The 21789-nt window shown below is 42.3% G+C and overlaps 1 protein-coding gene across 1 annotated transcript; it reads left to right on the forward strand.

Moving 5' to 3' along the window:
- The first annotated feature begins 1843 nt into the window (after nucleotides 1-1843).
- LOC124271350 (glyoxylate reductase/hydroxypyruvate reductase-like) lies at nucleotides 1844-19106 on the forward strand. The gene is made up of 4 exons (XM_046706442.1): nucleotides 1844-2299; nucleotides 5523-5706; nucleotides 16512-16682; nucleotides 18011-19106. Exons 1-4 carry the CDS (start codon nucleotides 2267-2269, stop codon nucleotides 18601-18603), a joined length of 981 nt encoding a protein of 326 aa, XP_046562398.1. The 5' UTR covers nucleotides 1844-2266; the 3' UTR covers nucleotides 18604-19106.
- The last annotated feature ends 2683 nt before the right edge of the window (nucleotides 19107-21789 follow it).

Raw genomic sequence — 21789 nt, forward strand, 5'->3', positions numbered from 1 at the left:
TACAGAACTGATTTACCCATGTATCATTAGTCTGCGTTTTTACCAAACTGCCACTTATGCAAGAGATCCATTTATTTTAGTTCGATCTGTCTGATGCATTAAACAATGAATGACATAGAATACTATATATTTTGTATTCTTTTCCTGCAGTTAACCTAGCCCAGAAACATATCATCTGCGTATACCCATCAATACAAATAGGCTTACTTCCAGTCTCGACATTCAGCACATATATAGAGGAGTTTTCTCTTAACACGTGCAATTTTCTCAAGAAAGTAACATTAATGTTTTTTCATTTATGCTGCAGTTTCAAATTCCCATATTTCAGAGATTTACATACAAGATTGAATATACAGCTGCATCAAATTTTCAGCTGATAGGTAAAAAAACCCAATCTGGATTTGGATAAACTATTTCATTACTTTGAGACTCTTCTCAAACAATGCTCTTCTGTTAGGTGTATTGGAACATTTCCTACTTAATATGATACACAGGAATAAGTAACTTTTCATTTATATTCAATATGTAAATGATTGATATTTAGAATGTATAACTATATTCCTCTTTAATGCCATTAAATATGGTGACATTAGATTTGTCAACATTGTAATAAATTTCCATGACTTCAATATTCACTCACTGAATATATCCAACCAGTTGTGGAGATCATCTTCACATGTCGCTGATGTGACAGCACCACCTGCATATAATAATGCAAATCGCTTCCTATATATACACAACTCGTCGTCATTTACTATAACTCCTTCAGGTGTATCAGAAGTTCAAGATCATATTGCTTATTAAATCTGTGTTCGTTTCCTTGTTGAACGCCATTCTCAGTCATTATCCTGTCATATAATTGATGATCGGTAAATAATCCAGTGTAGACCAGGCAATCCAGTGATTGACATCATCGGCATCAATCTACGCTGTTAAGGTACGATATGACATGTATCAATCATGTCAGCGACCCTGACCGTCTGACCCCGTCAGCCGCTTCTTCCGCCAAGCTTGGGTTGCCGGAGCCCAGTTCTGTACCTCGCTACATGCACGTGACAGGAGTATACATTGTCCCTCAGGGCGACAGGATGGCCGGCCTTGGGTTACATAGCGCTATCAACAACAACAGGTCTCAATATCAATGCACTGGCGGGAATACCTTCGTGCACGATGTCTATCCGCATTTTAACTAGCTATAAAAAAACTCGGTGAACCTATGTGACTTAACAATTGTAGATGTGTCTATAAACGCAATATATCTCATGCTTACAGACTTAATTGTTTGCCTTTAAGCATCCGATTTTTAAATGATAATGCTAAATTTCATGTTAAAACAGAACATTGCAAGGTAAGTAAATGGTCATTTCCCCAGAAAATATTTCATTTCATGATTGAACAAAAGCTGTAAAGGGAAGTAATTATTGTTGGGTAAAATACATAGCACATGTAAACATACGCAACTTAGACTGGTGCCTGTCCTCATGCAGCTAGTTGCACAATGTCTTGTTTACCGTGCGCAAGCGAGGCAAGTGACCAGTCTAATAGGCAACCCCCAGCACCTCATGAAATGTGCGTCAATAAATGACCGATAACAGTCAACCTTGCATGACGTGCCGTTTTCCAGTTGCATAGCATAACATTATGCTGTGAGGTCGATGCAAATTAGTGTTTTGCAGTACACGCCGTTCCTTGCAATCTAACCATGCACAACAACATATTGCTGTGCTATATTTAAACAGAAGTCACTGCTACTTACGACAGCGCCGGGCTTTCGTGTTGTAAACCGTTTGTATGGAGCGAAGCCTTTTATGCGGTGTGAAGAGCTTTCTATTTAGGTCAAATTGACCGCATTTAACCGACCGTGACGCACAAGGTTCATCAGTGTTGTGGAGAGAGGTTTGATGTGTTGACGTGTTGAACGCTGACGCAATACAAGTCAATCGACTAAATTAGCTGTTACACAGTCAGGTACTGTCATCCTTATCTTATCTGATACAAGCTAGTCAATGAGAACACACGGGACAAACCAGACCACTAGGCGATTGATCGGGGAAACTGCTCGGACACCGAGCCAGCTGGAGAGCCTTGTTTACAGTGCGAATTCTCTCAGTTACGCGGCGTTTTCACTGCTTGAACTGCCGTGGACTGAAGATAGATAGTCGGAAGAGGCCAGGTTCACCAGAAGTTAATTTCATCAGAATTGTCAGTCCTCGTTCAAGGAACTGACAGACGAAAAGATCGAACCAAGACTGGTCGACTTCCAACAATGGCCGAAACGATACTTCAAACCCGAGCTAAGGTACGATTCGATGATTTATGTTGTTTGTTTCTAAAATGATTGTTCTGCATTACAGTTAATAAGGATTTGGATCCCAAATCTCCACCTTATTTTCACACTTACCTACAACGATGACGTGAAAATATATTTTTTCATTAAAATTTTAAAGTCGAGAATGACAGGAAAATTGATCTTGGCCGCTCAGCTGTGTGTTGAGACCAGTTGGTCGAAGATAACGTCACGCATTAGTGATGTTCGTCATAACTGATTGGAGATACGAATCTGCTATGTTGTTGCACAGAAAATCGATCGTTAAAATATGTTTACCTTGTGACAACCCTAAGGCAAACAGATAGATCTAAAAATATAATAATCGAATCGAATCCAGCGTTAAATATGCTACAGAATTTGATGTCCACGGCACTAACGGTATTCTTATCGCGTATTATCAAGGCAATGCAAATGTTAGCAATTATAGTGCCCTGTTGATGAATTCATAGGGAGAATACACAACATACATACGTGCAGTGTTTATCATATTGTGTATGATGGAGCTATATACCTACTTGTAATTTTGGCCATGTTGATATATGTAATAATGCATGGTGCCACAGGTTCCCCCACCTCTTACAGTGTTCGATTTCTACCGGTGTTATTATAATAAGACATATATCGATTTCCCATAAATAACAACTGTATATCGTATCTTTTGGTGTGGTATGTGTGTATACCGGCGGTCACCGAACTGGTATATCAGAAGAAACTCATACAGTCGTCGATGAGTATTTAGGTGTAAAAAATACTCAGTGATTTAAGCATGTTAAGATGTTTTCGAGGTTGTTGACAGATTAAGTTTCAAGGCTGTTGCATGGATAGCATTTCTTTCAGTCTGTCAACCTGCTAAAACCTTTTTGATCAACAGTTCACAAAATGTGATCTAAAGGGTCTGATTTTCTAAACGCATTATACAACGTACGGCCCGAGTACAATTATACACTCACGGAGTGGCCATTGCTTTTCTTCAAGGACTCATATCGACTACTCTTCATATTATCGTATTTCCTCTAATAAGCCCCCAGTGTAAAGTAACTGTTAAAAAAAGAAGCGCCGGGTGTGCCACATCTTTACAATGGAGTTTACAAATAAAATACCACTGGCAAATCTATATTCATTTCCGTTCAAACTTTAAGCGCGGGGTCTCCAATAAGAGCCGGGTCTGAGAGTTTGCTGAATAAACAAGTGCCCGAGCACTTGAGGAAATACGGTATGTAAGTGAGAAATACGTTTGTTTGGTGACGAGGCCGTAACAAAGAGCGTACATGCTGGTATTACCTGTCAGGCGGGATTATGGATTATTTTGAACAAGAGATTAATTGTGTAATCTTATGTAAATTGTCAATACAATGTACAGTTGTTCTGTTCAACATATCGAAAATGTGAATGTCAATCACGTTACCAAACATCAGATGTATTGCATACGTAACTACTATAATACCAGAGCCCTCTTCAACACAGCGATCGTAGCTGCGCGACTGTCCTAAGTCTGTTAAAATATACTGGACAAAAATACTAGTAGTTAGGGATATACTATTATATATTTTGAAATTGTGAATACTGATCTATTTATTCATTGACACACTAATAAAATATCAATCATAAAAACACCAATACCCCTAACTTATTTTGTCCAGTATATATGGGGGTTACGAACACCGCATTGAATGGTCGCTTTGTGCTGTACTAATAAACTGTGTTGACGTGACGCCCGAGTGTTGACGTTGCCAAAGCTTTTTCAAATTGGCAATCATTACTCTTTATTCATTGCGATACCAACTTAAAGAGGGGACAAGTTCATTTCCACTGCAGGCCTTTACTTATACATACCATGTGTGATTATGCTTTTATCGATATTTGAGATGTATGTCGGTGGTTATTTATTGATCAATTATGCACCAAACAATCCAGTGATTGACATTATGAACGTCGATCTACGTTGTTGGGAACCAGGTCAGCGACCCTGACCACACAACCCTTTTTGTAATAGTAATGATAATAGTAATAGTCCGCTCATATCCAGGTACAGTACCTGCTTACGGCGCTACGTACATTTTTAGTCGCTTCTTACGACAATCATGGGTTGTTGAAGATAAATTCTAACTCAGATCTAAACGGGAATAGGTGTTGTACATTTCAGCTGATATTCTAAAAACGCGGTGTACAGTTGCTATGGAAATTGTGATAGACAATCGAATTAATTGCATACACTGTATCACCTCCGCAGGTGACATGCGACATCTGATGTACAGTGTGTTAATAATCCAATACGTTCATCCCACGCACTGCTCACACCGGTGTACCAACAAGCAATGTTATTGATTGCGGGGTTGGAAGGGGGTGGAATATAAACTTTAACATGGACGCGAGATTTGATAAAAACAGGTGTTTGTGAATGGACAGTTGCGTTGAGGAGAGGGTTCAAACTTTCGCCCTTGTGTGATTTTTCATATGTGAAGTTCTGGTGACTTCTCCGCCCCACTTACCCTCTTCACGTAGACATTCCTGGGGGTGGGGGTAGCTCTGGTTCGATTCCCCAAATGAGTACAATGTGTGAAGCCCATTTCTGGTGTCCCCCCCGCCATGATATTGGTGGAATATTGCTAAATGCGGCGTAAAACCATACTCACTTACTCCAGGGTAGGGATAATTCTGCCCGGATATAGTAACTAGATAATCAAGGATGAGTCTTATCTCTTCATGCAGTAATTTGTTGGTGTACCGTATTTTCTCAATTAATTGTTCTGGTTGGTTTAAGTTGTTTTTAAATTAGACCTGTTCTGTTCCTGAATGTTCGGTTCGATAAATTGTTTAGTACCGCATGCAAAATATTAATTTTAACCAGACAATCCAGTGAATTTTGACCAGACAATCCAGTGAATGATAAAAAGAGCATCAATATTAATGTACGTTGTCCCGCCGTCAACAAACTTCACCGAGCCTGACCACAGGAATATTACATGAGTGAGTGTGTGAGTTACGCTATTTTACCAACATTCCAGTATATCACATCGGGGGACACCGGAACTGGTCATTTCATGTTGTACACATGTAGGGAATCGAACCCAGATTTTCGGCGTTACAAGCGAACGCTTTATCCATTATTTTCCCCACGGCCCGACAATGCATTACAACAAGCATTGGTTGCTAGGCGCCAATTCTAACCTTCAGTCCTATGTTGATTTTCCAGGTGTACGTGACACGCACGGTGCCCCAGCGTGGCCTTGACATTCTGCTGCAGGGATGTAACGTGTCCATGTGGAACAGCGAGGAACGTGTTCCCCGAGGGGAGCTCCTACACAGCGTCTCAGGCGTGGACGGCATCCTGTGCATGCGCAGTGACCAGATAGACCGCGAGGTTTTAGACGCAGCAGGTGAGTTATTCACCTTTTGGGCCAAGTTCATAATTATTCATTCACAAAAAACATCAACAACAAACGCGATTCAGTCCTTCAATGGTTGGAAATGTCAACTTTTGTTGTCTGTCGGTTTACTTTCTAATGACTGTCAGTGATTTATCTTTGGAGGGTTATATCCGCAACCTAAAAAATGATTCTCCAGAGTTTCGGGGGGCGGATGGGTAGCCCAGTGGTTAAAGCGTTCACTCGTCACGCCGAGGACAGGGGTTCAATTCCCAACATGGGTACAATGTGTGAAACCCATTTCTAGTGTTCCCCGCCGTGATAATGCTGGAATTGTGCTAATAGCGGCGTAAATGTAACTCATTCACTCTCCAGGGTTGCGCCCAACAGCTGAACACTGATATCCTGGTCGTGGGTGCGAAATTAAAATTCGACAGGATTATGTTTTTTAGTCTTTCCACTATTACCTGCTAGGTGGGTTAGGTGACGAGGCCGTAACAAAGAGCGTACATGCTGGTATTACCTGTCAGGCGGGATTATGGATTATTTTGAACAAGAGATTAATTGTTTACGAACTGTTCTTCAGTGTTCACTAATGGTGTTTCAAAGTAACAGGACATTGGGTCCTGTAAGTTTCAGATGTCTGTCTGACCCATTGAAAATTCAAAGGACCCATAGAATAAAATTAAACACACATTTCAGATTTGACATTTCTTACAATTGGCATTGAAATTATTAACAAATAAGATTTATAAAGAGGAAACAGGTGTTACATGCCACATATAACAACTTCAGTCAGAGTTATTGTGAAACATACAGTCAGACACTGGGGCCGGTGGGTTGTAGACTTCTATCCGACCGTTGGCGAATCTGCCGGATTTGTCAGAGGGTCAGACGCTATTCGTGAACACTGGTTCTTTTCGTCCCCCTTCTCACATTGTACTGAGACGCCCCAATAAATTAAACACTGTTCAAAACCCTCTCACATACGACTTGATGGTGACTGAAAAGATGTTTCTATCCATGCAAGCTGTTTGCGACGATGGAGACTAACAACCTGGGCTAATTGGGGTTCGAATCAACGACCACTGGTTTATACAGTTTTGTACATCGAGCTGTGTGTGTGGGGGGTGTTTAGTCTAGTGGTTAAAGCGTTCATTCGGCACGCCGAAGGCCCGGGTTCGATTCCCCACATGGGAACAATGTGTGAAGCCCATTTCTGGTGTCCCCGTCGTGATATTGGTGGAATTATCTAAAAGCGGCGTAAAACTATACATGTTCACGCACCCACATCGAGTTGCGTCGCTTTAAACTGGGCCACCTGTGTCCCAAGATGTCACTGGAATGATTGACACCTTTCATTCCTCTCACTGAATAACGTACTTGAGAATTCTTTTTGAATGAGTGATACTCTCAAATGTCATGTGTGTGCCCTATCACGGTAATTAAGTATAATATACTATGTATGTGGCTTGTCAAGGTTCCACGAACAAAGTCCAGTATGTAATTACTCAGCTCGGTAGGAATTCAGATTGTTCTATATTTATACAGATATGGACACAGTCACGTGTTCTGGCATGTGGGTTATGAAAATAGGCCGATGGGGGTATCCTTCACTCTTCTGCACCAACACGGGTTTGTTCCCAGCTTTGGTACAATGGGTTCATTCCGTTGTTGGTGTTTCTTGCCCAAATGTCGGTGGAATGTTGCTAAAAGCGGCACCAAACCTCACACTTTCCAAAGGGCACATCTTGGCAGTGAGTAGTCCAGTTGTTAAAACGTTCACCGTTAGTCGAAGGGTCGGGTTCGATTCTGAACCTTGGATAAATCTGGCGCCCAACTATCGTGAAAGGGACGATGGGGTAGCCTAATGGTTAAAGTGTTCGCTCGTCACGCTAAGACCCGGGTTCGATTCCCCTCATGGGTTCAATGTATGAATCCCATTTCTGGTGTCCCCGTCGCTATATTGCTGACAGTCGTGTGAAAACATACTCACTCACTCACTCACACACGTGATAGTTTTGAATTTAAATTGGCAGTTCGGTGGTTCGATCACCGCCCGCGCCGTCCAAAAGATGATGCTTGTTCTTACAGTGCCTGGCGCTCGGTATGATGGGATACAACAACGAGTCAGTCTAGCTAGGAGTCAGTATACTTTGTCTAAGTGGGGTACCCGTGTATCTCAGAGTACTAGTATTATAAGAACATACCAATACCCACAGCCACGCACGTCCGCACACACACGTGCATGCATGTCGTATATAGCTACAATGATATTGTACGTGGCAGTAAACCCAATTCCGACTCACCTTCGTGAACACGTGGACAACATGGAACCACATTCCCGCAGTCAACCTTGACCGCAGAATCCGACTGCGAACGACCCTCACCATGGAGACTGTTGGACCAATGCATAACACGTACTTTCAGGAGAATGTTGTTCTTGTGTACAGTCATTATAGTGTATCTGTCCTGTTTGTTTCTGAACGACCCAGCGAGGTCCCGGTAACCTGTTAAATGTAGAGAAGCCGTGCGGCAACGATATATCATGTATTTGGAGGCTGCACGTTTTGTTTTCAAGGAACTAGAAGTTTTATGTCACCCTGTTGCTCAAGGTTTCACTTATGCCAAGGATTATGTGCAAGTAAATTTACGTTAGATGTACATCCTTTGCTCCTGTGGCGCCCAGCCTCAAGGGTGCAGTGTCGTGAGTCTTGGTAGCCAAGTAGATAAAACGTTCGCGCGTCTTATCGAAGACCCAGTTCTACTCCTCACGTGGATACAACGCGTGACCCCAGTCATTGTGACCCCTTCATTGTCACCCCGACCCTGACTTCACGAGCTGGCCACAGGCAGTCAACACTCGTCAAGATCAAGGTCATGTGTTGAAACCTTCCAATCCTCTTTTCAAGAACGTAGTATCCCGGCTGACTGTTGTGAGTCCCTCGGAGAGTTGAGACAAAGTCTGTAATGAGAATCCCACAGTTTGTTATTCAATGATGTAGTTCCGCAATGTGTTGAGGAGGCCGGATTCTGGCAACGTTCTCACATGCCATTCTGACAGCCAACCAAAAGAATTCCTATTTCTAGAGATAAGTCACTTTGGAAGCCTGCTTCAGGGTCGTCCTGACACAGGTCTCTTAGACGCTGTCTGAAGAAATACGTTTCAGTCACTAACGTAGAATATACAACTTAATGGCCGCTCACAGATAATTCCGGAATAAAAATATATAAATATTTTTCCCTCAATTTAAATTTTGTTTAAGGCCGCACTCAGCAATATTCCAGCTATTTGTCTACCTGGAACACGTGATACGGTTGACTTAACGGAAAGTTTTTACTAAGTCTTGATAATGAGGTAATAGCGTTTGTTTCTTTGTTGTTCACACAGCACTCAGCTATATTCCAGCTGTAAGGCTGCAGTCTGTAAATAATCGAGTCTGGACCAGGCAATCCAGTGATCAACAGCATGACCATCGTTACGGTGACGTATCAACCAAGTCAGCGAGCCTGACCACCCGATCCCGTTAGTCGATCTTACGACAAGCATGGGTTGCTGAATATCAATTCCATCCCGGATCTTCACGGGTTCTTTCCTCTCTAGCCCATCTCTCAGATTTGCTGTATTGGCGGAAGTTTAGCCTTGTGGGTAAAGCGTTCTTTCGTTACGCTGCGGATAGCCTACAGGAGTTTGATCCCGTGTTTGGTGTGTCCCGTCCCGAAACATCGCTCATTTTATATATTTTCTATACGGTGTTCACTTGATAGGTAACCAGCGTTTTCATCTTCGGAAATTCTGGGTTGGACCAAAAGAAAGCCTTTCTTGAAAGTCTCAGTGGACAAAACGGAGTAGCAGTGGTCTAGTTTGTTTACACACAGTTATATATGAAAGCAGAGAATCGCGGTTGTGTGGCCGATTGCAGTGATAGACACTAACATTTTTTATCCACTCATCTTTTAAGAACTTGCACTTGGGCAACACGAAACAGAAAAAGCAACCTCACATTTATACCAACTTGCGCCCAGTACATGTTAATATTTTGATGTTCAGGGAACACAGACCCAAACTCAAGCAATATATTAAGTGTATATTGAGCAGCAAGATGTTGGTGCAACCAGGTGGCCTCGTGTGCAAGTGGGGCGGTGGGGTAGCCTAGTGGTTAAGGCGTTCGCTCGTCACGCCGAAGACCCGGGTTCGATTCCCCACATGGGTACAATATGTTAAGCCCATTTCTGGTGTCCCCCCGCCGTGATATTGCTGGAATATTGCTAAAAGCGGCGTAAAACCAAACTCACTCACTCACTCGTCTGCAAGTGAAAGGAAAGCCACGGTTCAAACCTTTGTTCGTAACGCCGAAACGGGGGATTCGATTTCCAACATGGCTGCAATATGTGAAGCCACCCTCGGGTGTCCCCCGTATTCCTGGCTATTGATTAAGGCGGCATAAAACAACGTTCGGCCACTATCATTAGTGAAACTTGGGTAAATACACCTTCAGTATATATCGGTAGAGAAAAACACGCATATATGTACATACACATATGCACGCACGCATTGAGTGGGTGATGTATATTTCTAGATTTGTCAGCACTATGTTGCAGGAATATGTTTATCCAACTCTCCTCACGTATGTTTGATGACCACATATAGCACCTATCCCCGATCGTTGTTTTTGCTTCGTCATTGTTTATAAAGGCCATCAGTTTTGCGCTGTCATTATGACATCCTAGCTTCCAACTTTAAACGACTGGATATCATCCCACAGTCTTCCCGAGTAGGAGGAAAACAACATCCGATAACCTTTGTTGTGTACACACATCGCCCACGGTTTGAAAGTCGACGATGTGGATGCCTATCTAAAACGTTCTCCCGTCCCGTTCAAGGCTATGCAGGGATATCTCACCTACTATATGCATTTACCTTACATTCTTGTCATCTTGATTAAATTATCGTATGTGAATTTATATTGTCCTATTCTCATGTACCACCGTTTCTGGGTTCTTCTGGGAATAGACGAACTGTGAAACTCTGATATATTCCCTTGCTTGGGTGAAAGGAGCGTCGGGTAGCCAGGTGGCTAAAGCGTTCGCTCGTCACGCCGAAGACCCGGGTTCGATTCCCCACATGGGTACAATATGTGAAGCCCATTTCTGGTGATATTGCTAGAATATTTCTAAAACCGGCGTAAAAACACACACACACTCACTAGCCTATTTGGTTAAACCATGTGAGAACACATTTCTGGTGATGTTGCAGCATGGAATGATACAGAAAAGCGCCCCCACCCCAGAAAATTAAAATTAAATAATAAATTAAATTTAAATAAATAGATGAACATTTTTTGCCGAGTTGTGGTCCAGCTATACAACAACGTTCTGTAAATGATTAATCTGGACCAGACAATCCAGTGAGATCCGATCCATGTACTTTGGCTGTACTAAACCAAGTTGTCGAGCCTGACCGAGATTAAGTCGTCTTTTGTATTGAGGATGTGACGCTCACACGGATTACCAACTGTGGCATGATCTAGCGATTGAGTCAAGTTTCTTTATTATGACTTGGATGCGCGCTGGGCATCTTTGTGTTGTATATACAATGTGTATATGATGAAGATAGTTTGCGAAAAGTGCAACCTGACCCAATTTTCCCTGGCACAGTCATAGGTTCGAAATGCATTATCTGAAAACCGCCCCCTTAGTAATAAAATGTCCCTGATGTTAAAAGCCCCCGCATAATCTAATAAACAACAATTGTGTATACGCAGTCGTGCGTGAAAGTCAGTCGTACGTGGAAGTTTCTTGCGACGTGTTTTCGTTAAGTTGCCCCAGTAATGTCCTCTGTGCCGACAGTGGGATAAACTCCTGCGCAGTCGCTACAGGTGGACCGACATCCATAATCTTCCCGGCCCTGTATATTTTGTCGTTCTCATTTCTCTTTAAATAGGAAAGGTATTCATAACCATTCACCCATCGGAATATATTTGTTATTTTTGCCTCACACTTGAATAAACATTCATGAACAAGTTTCACGTTTTTTAAAAAACCCAAGAAAACAACAATAAAAAACATACACGTTTATGTTTTGTCTGAACCAAACAAACGCGTAGGCATTCACGCACGCACACACACACACACATACTTGTTCATGTCCATACGAGAACAGTTCAGAAGTTTTAAGGGAGCAAAATTGATATTTTCTCTTTCACCGTTTTGAGTGAAGAGTTGATAAGGCGCCGAGAAACGACCTGAAAACATTTCCGCAACATATGTATTATTTTCGGAACAGCCTGTTCACGTTCATTTGTGAGTTAAAGAAATCAGATATGCCACACCGATCGTTCAAAGAATTAAGAAACATCGCTGATTGGTTGATTAAAAAGTTGACCCGACGCGACCTCCCATTGCAGATTTGGCAGATTATCCCCTAAGATATCCAATACCAAAGTGAAAGATTGGACGGAAATGAAATCAACAGGTGCAGCCCGAATATAAATCTGAATCTGACAGTGTAATTCCCCTATTCGCAGGCATTCAAACAAACAAACTTTGTGTTGACAAATGTTGGTGTAACTGATATACTGTTAAAAAATGAAAAAGAGAAACTGACTCGTTCACTACCACCATCAAGGAGGCGGTGAGGTGGCCTAGTGGTTCAAGTGTTAACTCGTCTCACTAATCTCCTACAAGGGAAGCATGATAGGTGGGGAGACAAAGTATATGCGGTATTTAACCGTATATACTACAGGTTGTCAGACTTATGATTTTGCTGAAGAGTTGGTAATCTGTCTCACAGTCCCTGAACCACGTTATTTTCCCTACTGCCAAGCCCTTTCTGCAGTGCTAAAGCCCTAAATATAGCAAGTCTAGATTTCCTCAGGTTCTGAATCTCTGGTCTCCCTGGGGCTCCTTTTCAATTTAAATGGGCTTGTTTGTTACTATCAAAATGATATATATTCAGAGACTAAGCTGTATAAGTATTAGTCTAAAGAGTTGGTGGCTGGGTGGGTTAGATCGCCTACGTTGTGTACTGGCGATTTCGTGCCGAAGCCCGAATGGGACCCCACTCAAAGAAGAACGAGAATCTGGACTTTACCAAGAACGTGTAATCCCAGATATGATAATCGTTACCAAATCATGTGGAGCTCCTCAAACAAATACCCCCACCCTCACCCCCACCAATTACCGCAAAGCCATGCCAGAGCTTTTACTACTACAAACTGATGCTAATGTACAGGAACTGCGATGACCTCGCTAAGATCGTTCAGTGCAAGGGTCCCCTGGTCTAACGTTGGTAATAATTTTCGCGGGTCGCCCAGCGAACTTACACCCACACTTGGCATGCCAGTAGCGTATAGCTATGTGATGTAGGATACATGTTAGTGCCATATCTGTAGGATGTAGGACACAAACGTCGTCGTCGGAACGACACAGTTACTCCATTGATGTCGACAACTGCGGCCACTAGTGACACCGTGATAAATATGTCGAACGCCGCATACCTCAAAGGCACAGAATTAAACCCAAACAACACACGCCACATGTACGTGAACTTTGGATATCATTTGACCATCCGACCCAGACGCGCACCTGTTACAGTTTGGGCATGTTGGGCGTGATATCGGGTAAATATGACATTCGAAACCGCGTTATCGCGTCTGGTCCTTTGTCTAAGAAAGTGGAGAGCGACCGGCGCGTTACAGTAGAACCAGTTCATGTGTTATCAAGTCTGGGGACAACAGGGTGATCGGGTGTCTCATCACGAGATGTCGTGTAGTAGCTACAGCAATGCTCTGATGTGATCTTGATGAGGCATCTGTACAAGGACAATACAGACTGCGTAACGTTCGAAAGTGCTGACATGCTTCAGCTGGCTCCTCTGAACCCTGTAATCTTGGGTTCGAATCCTGGTTCGCCTTGCTTATATTCTGAGGTTTGTCACCATCATGTCGTATTCGTAGGTTTGACCAAAGTGGTACACATCTATGACATGCATCAACGCTTAAGCTCCAATTGTGACCCCTCCATTAAAAAGTGAGTGAGTTTATTTTTACGCTGCACTCAGCAATATTCCAGCTGTATGGCGGTGGTCTGTAAACAATTGAGTCTGAACTAGACAACCCAGTGATCAACAGCATGAGCATCGATCTACACAATTGGGATACGATGACATGTGCCAACCAAATCAGCGAGCCTGACCACCCGTTCCCGTTAGTCGCCTCTTACGACAAGCATGGGTTAGTGAAGATCAATTCTAACCCGGATCTTCACGGGTCTCCGTTAAAGATGTCAACTTGGATACATAATAATAACAACAATAACAATTTCTTCAGTTGCTTTTTCCAGTGATGGGTATAAAAGTAACAAACAACAGATTTTGTTGGATACATTTATTCAATACCGTGACATTTATAGACTCTTCCCGATATTGAGTTATTTTTGGTGACTGTACTCATTCGCATACTGCTCAATAAATGGCATCCGTGTCCGCCCAGTGCCGACGGTTTTAACCAGAGACGTTAAAATGGTACTCGTTGAAGAAAATGACGCGTAAAGGCTACTTGCTTTTACCATGCCTGGAGTTCGACATCAGGGGAGATAATCAAGGATTTCTCCACTGGGATCGTACAGCGTCAGTGGGGTATCCATGTTAAACTACAGCATAGTATATCAGTGGGCTACCACTGTAGGTTAGACAGCAGTCTGGTCAAGTACAAACAGTGTTCCATCGCAATACTCCTAAATACACAGTCACGGTATTTTCTCGTCAAATTACATCTGATTTCTCTTATGGATAGCTGGGACAAGAATATATATGTTCATGAATGTCAGCGATGATTAAAACTGAGTTTTGTCAGGTCATGAAATGCGAGAGATGACATTTTACAACACAAACATTTTGTAGATTATGCATTGTGTAACTGATCTCCCCTGTCTCGTTCTAAATTCAACTGAGAACTACACTTTTTGTATCACTTCACATTGGTGAAACATTAGTTTTCAATTATATGTTGTCATCACATCATAAATATCCTAATTAAGAGGGAAAAATGATGGCATGGCTGGTCTGACCGATTTGCGTCCATTGATGGTGCCAAGATCCGCTGTAAATTGGTATAGTGCCCATGCACGTTGTATTTCTTCACTTTTATACGTCTACGAGTAACTCCAGGCTTTCCTCCCATATCTAGCAGACACTGGAATAATGCACGTTCAAGCGGAATTACACCCCTATCACTCACTTGTATGATATGAGATAACATCATATTTGTGTTAGGGCCAACGTCGATGATGTTGCAACATCTGCTGTTGACACATAACGCTGTACAACATGGCGGATGTACTTACATTACAATATGTCAGCGGGCAAATATAAGTTGTTTTCCTTGATGAATTGTGCGTTTGCATTAAGACTGAGCAGAGCTCAATTTTCAGCCAGGTCACCCAAAATAGCGGACAGGGTTTCTCCAGTAACGCACCCTTGGTGACTTCGGACCTGTTTTCTGTACTTCTCTTGAACTGCATAATTTTAACAGATTTGGTCAATCATTACAAAATCGGGATGCTAGATTTTTCTCACATCACTTATACAAATCGAGGGACGGTGGGGTCTCAGTGGTAAAAGCGTTCGCTCGTCATGCCAGAGACCCGGTTCGATTCCCCACATGGGTACAATGTGTGAAGACGATTTCTGGTGTCCCCGCCGTAATATAGCTGGAATATTGCTTAAAGCGCCGTCTTACTCCGTTGATTTTATGCGCAAAACCAAGTATGTGTACAGCTCGATACTGGATCCAATAAAAGAAGGTTCTACATAATCTGAGTACGTTTACTTACTTAACCCGAGGATGAACTAATTACAGACCCAGGAACACTTTGAACAGGTCGATATTGAAAAGAACTGCTCGCCTGCTTCATGTTCTGCGAACGAGCCAAAGAAAACGTGTACCGAGACAATTGTAACCCGCAAGAGAATTTGATGAGCGTGAGTTAATAGAGTGATGCCGTTTTCGACCGAGGTCAGCTTGGTGTATTTTAGTCGTCTACTATAGTTTGGTTGTGCAAGGACTATGTCGTGGCATGGCGCCATTAAAGAACCGATGTTCAATTAACGATGTGCATGATCTCACTGAACTTGGGCGGTGGGGTAGCCAGGAGGTTAAAGCATTCGCTCGGCACACCAAAGACCCGGGTTCGATTCCCAACATGGGTACAATATGTGAAGCCTATTTCTGGCGTCCCATGCCGTGATATTGCTGGAATATTGCTAAAAGCAACGTAAATCTAACTCACTCTCCAGATTTGCGCCTAACAGCTGAACACGGATCTGCTGATCGTGGGTGAGAAATTAATATTCGAAAGGATTATGTTTCTTTGTCCTTCCACTATTACCTCCTAGGTGGGTTTCACATAAGAACGTCACTCGCTCACTTACAGTAAACTTATGGGAACCGTAGACAGTGGCGACATCTGTTGGTTTGTTTCAGCGACGGGTCTCGATCAGACCATCCTGATCAGTGTCATGTGCAAGGAAAGATAACTACGAATATTGTTATCAAAGTCAATCCACATATTACATAGATGGCCCGCTTGTCTACGGTCCGAGGTCCGCTCTGGAGAGTTAAATCCCTTTGCATTACCCGAGTTTGTGGGTTCGAATCCCAGATGCTGATTATGTTTGTACGTTTGTCAACAGATAGCGCAAACACTACGGATATATGCTTATATTGGGTAGACCACAATAAATGTTTTGGAGGGTAGCAGTATATTTTATTATAAACGACAATATAGTATTCTCAAGTAATGTATTCGTCCACCAGGGCCATCTCTGCGAGCTGTTGCCACCATGTCCACAATGACGGATCACATTGACGTCAAGGAATGCAACAGACGTGACATCCGGGTTCTTGTCAGTCCCAACCAATCAACGGTGGGCTTAGCTGACCTCACTCTAGCACTAATCCTTTTGGCTTGGAAGACATCCAATGAAGGTAAGACAAGAACGTAATCTTATCTCAGTGTTCTCTGATTTCCTGGGAACATTCATTTTTATGCCAGAGCAGTCATGGTGGCCCAGTAGTCGCCATACAGTTGCAGCCATTAGAAACCTATTATCACGGGTTCGAACCCAACATTCGTTGTCTTGATTAGGTACTACTAGGGTACTTTTCAAGACGGTCTCAGATGCCGAAAACTTTTGGACGCATGTCTTCAGCAAATGTCGGTAATTTTTTTAAATTATTTATACTTAATAAAAAGTGAATACGAAGGTACCAAGCATTAACGGGGCGGTGGGGTAGCCTAGTGGTTAAAGCGTCCGCTCGTCACGCCAAAGACCCGGGTTGGAATCCCTACATGGGTACAATGTGTGAAGCCCATTTCTGGTGTCCCCCGCCGTGATATTGCTAGAATGTTGCTAAAAGCGGCGTAAAGCCAAACTCACTCACTCACTCACCAAGCATTAACTTCGAAACAACCGTAAGTTCGACACAACTGTATGTTCGACACAACGGTGGTCGACTATACTATGGGATGCAATGGTGCCTGGTCAACCGTCAAATGCTCATTATCATGGAGCAAAGAGCAGCCCAGCGAGTCGAAAAATTCAGGGGCGATTGGTAGCCAAGTGGTTAAAGCGTTTGCTTGCTATTATTCGTGTCTGTCTTTACCCGTTGTGTTTGTTGAAAGGGGTGGGTGAACCATTGGGCTTGCTATGTGCAGTGTAAGCGTTACTCAGCAGAACGTGAGTCGCTTTCACACGGGCAACTAAAGGTTTAAAGTTTGTAAATTCTGTTTGTAAATATAATTGTCTTTATACAGCACCGTCGCATTTCGTCTAGTCATTTAAGGCCCAACGAAAAGACATGAAGCAGAATTACTATAATTGCTACGGCGTGTTATTTGAAAAACCTAAAGCTTTTGTGTGTTTGTGTTCAGTTTAAGCGTGTGTATTTGAGGGAATATAGGGGTAATCTCTTGTGTTGGCTTTTAACACACTCACGCACTCTCTTACATCCTTCGTCGACAGGTTTTAGAATTTGTGCGTTTATCATGAATATGCAACTATGTTAAGTCACGATATGGCTGCAATACTGCCGCTGTGACTATAAAATCTAACTCACTCACCCACCCACGCGCGCGCACAGGTGCGTGGGTTTATTAACTTATGTCTTTTATAACAACCAGGGTTTGAAATAACCGCAGCCCATCAGCCAAGTTATTGTTTTTTATGTTAAGGTGGTAATGGCGTGTGCAAGCGTGCGTGCGTAATATTTTTGTTACCAATATGTCCTTAAAATGGATATTTTGTGTTTTTCAGCCCCCTACTTAGACAACTGCAATTTGCAAAACGGCACGGTCAGCACCGTGTGCCTCAAGAACCTTCGCAACAAGACATTTGGCATCTATGGCCTGACCATCCTCGGTCACAGCGTGGCCAAGCGCCTGAAGGACCTGGGCGTGACCAACATCATAGCAGCGGATTATCTCTACAGCAAGCTCACATGTTCCTCTGATATTGAGATCGTTTCCTGGAAGGAGCTGATCACCCGGTCAGACATTATGTGTATATGTGTTCAACACGACAACAACCCGCCAGAGGTTTTCTCGAAGGAAACGTTTCAGCAAATGAAGAACACGGCCGTCATTGTGGATTGCCAGAACGGCAACGCCATGAGTTACGCTGATCTGTACGAAGCCCTCCGCGGAGGGGATATAGCTGCTGCTGGCATAAATGACTGCAACCAGGAACCTGTCCCCTTCAGGTACCCCCTAGCAGGGCTTCAGAACTGTGTTTTCCTGCCTCAGACCGACGAGAGGTTGTACGACTTGAGGCACAAGTTATCCATGACAGTAGCGACCAGTCTGACAAATGCTCTGCACGCACAGGACCAGAGCAAGGAAGTGTGTTAAAATTTGGGGTTTTTCATGGACCAGATCTGTGATGCTGAGCTTAGAACACCTGCTAGCTTCTATTTCCCTGACTGGCGATGTTATTGATGGAAAATCTTCTCACAGAACAAGTCATTCGTGACCAATCGCTTCATTCCGGAACAAGCCGAATGGCGAATCGTGTTCTTACATGATAACTGAACTTAACTTGGGCGAATGTTGGTTCCGGAAAGAGACGAGTGGTGACGAATTGCCAATTCATGAAGTTAAGCATAGTTGTTGGAGGCCAGGATTGCTGTGCCATTGCCATTTCTCAGTTCCTAATGTTTATGTTATTCAAGGTTACGCTTTTGTGAAATGTTCTTTGATGTTGAATTTATATAGTAGTGTATAGTAATGTCAGAAAATATTTCTGACAGTGTAAATAATATTGTATGATGGAACAACATGACCACAATCAATTAAATGTTGAGTAGTTTTTGTTAGGTAGTGGTAAATGGTAGAAGGCCTATCGAGAACACTTGTTCGTATAGCACTACCATGGCCTACAGACATAAAACTTTTGATAAGGGTACTAAGGGACCGTTAATAATTTATGGCTAGGGGGTGATGATGATTGTGGGTTCATCAATTTTGTACATAAAAATATGTTCAAAATTAAGCTTAGAAATTATGGGTAGGTGAGGGGGGTAATTGATTTTGTACATTACATGCAGGGGGTCACTTATTTTGTGCATAAACTTTAGGGGGGTCATTCACATTATACAAGCTTCTCCATAAAAATCATCATCAACCCAACCCCCATCCCCCAGCCATAAATTATGAACGGTCCCTAATGTCAGAAAATATTTCTGATCAAGTGTAAACGATAGTGTGTCATGGAATGACATGAATATAATCAATAAAATGTTTAGCTGATTGTGTTAGGTAGTGAACACGTGTATCGCACAACCATGACCTGCACTTGCGTGTGAAGGTCAAACCTTTGCCACGTCAAACGTTACTAATGTGGGCTACTTAGTATGCTTCTCACTGGCCAAATATCGTTGTTGTGCATAGTGCTTGTAAATTGTTCAGGGAATACAGTGTTGTAAACAACTCTTCCTGAAAATATCAGGGGGATTTAAGACAATACTGACCCCGCATTAAGCAAGAGGTTTTATTTAAACTTGGTGTACGAATCCATCGAAATGTGAAAATGTTTTTTAGAAGCACTGTTTATTCCAATGATTCACAATATACTGTAACTATAGACGTGAAAGTTTTATTTTATAATGCTATACTTTAAAAAAAAACTAATTGAAAATTATCTTAAAGACATACATTAAAAAATGAAATGTTTTGTTATTACCTTTCCGACCTGGCAACTTAAGCCTAGGACAGGAAGTTAACCCCGCCCTGAAGAAGACATTATGTTGTAAATATACTGCCCCGCACTTCGAGTGTCATGAAAGTCGTTTTATCCCTACGCAATGGTTGGTATTCCAGCTTTATGCAATGTTACCTCAACCTGGGAGTCTCTGACTTAGTATTGTCTCCCTGTCTCAAATGTTACCGCAATGTTACCCCCATCGAGTTCCATGCTTTCTTGATGGAAATGTACTGAGGGAAACAAATTAAGGGAACACCGCTTTATCAGTGTTCCTTTATTTATTTTCAGATTGTCACCCACAGTGCTAGACAAAGCTTGTGAAGAAACCTGGAAAAGAATATAGGGATACTCGTCCTTACATGTGTTCCCTTATTTGTTTCCCTCAGTATATTATCTTCAGGTGCGAGTTAATCAAATATTTGGTCTGCCGGTTTAGTCACACAGTGCAATAGGTAAAGACAAGCTATACTCGACATATATCTGTATACCGCTGTCGGCGTCACATCTGGCCTGGCGCGTATTGTAAAAAGGTATGACGGTCGATTTTGCGAACAGCTTTTGATTCGGAATTGCATGACAAAAAATAATTGACACATTTTAAGATGGAGTCCTCTCGGTTGGCTGAAATAATGTATTAAGTCAAGGTGAGTCAAATGTGTGCTAACAGAGGGTCTTGGGGTTTTGTAGATAGTTTTATACGTCACTTTTATCGAATAGTCAGCATTAAACTCCTCTAGTTGAGTTGGAGAAGGACTCATAATGTGAGCACGGTAAGGGAGGTAATTACGACAGATGTGTATTGGGTGGTCAGACTGTTTCGAACCTCTGGTTTGTTTGGTTCAGAATCGTTCATTACCAGACCGCCATCATGTACTTGGAATATTGCTCAGTGTGTCTATGCACAAAGTGAAATGCGTTTTAGTGTTTGTTTATCAAGACTCGGAAACCAATTCGCTTAAAAATATTTTTTCAATCATTGTAAAGGTGAAACTGGAAGAGTTGTAGGGTGTATGATATAGGATTTGCACAGGGGTTAGAACGCCTTATTTATAAGGGACATAACTCCATACACACAAGGGACGTAACTCCGTACTTTCGATTCGGGTCTCTCTGAATATTCGTAGTGATTTAGAACAGTAGCGGAACAATTCAGTGGTTTGACCTAACAGTGAGCAATACTAATCACGATGCACGTAGTTGCACAATTTGTGACTGTCAGGAAACCGACAAAAGATTTATATATTGGTATATTTTGTAACAATATTAACCATTTGATGATAGAGAAATAGCGATTAAGGAAGCTTGTCTGTCGTTTGGCTTTTCTACCTTTTATACGTTTCTACGCAAACGCACGCTCTGTTCTGGAGACACGATTCAGGTAAAGGACAAAATACGTCGTTGTTCTGTTTTTAGTCAAGAAGGGTGACGGGAATTCAGTTTCCAAAGAATTCCACTGCAGAAATGTCATTTGATAAAGCATTGAGATACGAAGGGATATCTGTGGCACTAAACATCGTTTTTGTGAAAAATATTATTTGGAGTAAATAATACCAGAGGCGGATCGTGGTTTTGTGCTGTTGTTTGCTACAAAACACGGAAAAGGGAATTCTCTGTTGAATATTGACTGTTTTATGTATGTCGATGCTGCAGTGGGCATTCCAGTTTGAATCAAGAATACATTATGATTTTCAGATCCGGCATTTCAGGATGCTCCATGGTGGTATCGTTGATCTCGTGGGACCTCTCGAGGGCGAGATGTTATAACGTAGCGCATGTTTGACGTGCTTACATTTCAGATTGTTATGGGTTTTGTAAAAAGTGAGCAATGAAGGGCA

The sequence above is a fragment of the Haliotis rubra genome, unplaced genomic scaffold (assembly GCF_003918875.1).
Source record: "Haliotis rubra isolate DU_JTF1 unplaced genomic scaffold, ASM391887v1 Scf16, whole genome shotgun sequence".
Classification (NCBI taxonomy): domain Eukaryota; kingdom Metazoa; phylum Mollusca; class Gastropoda; order Lepetellida; family Haliotidae; genus Haliotis; species Haliotis rubra.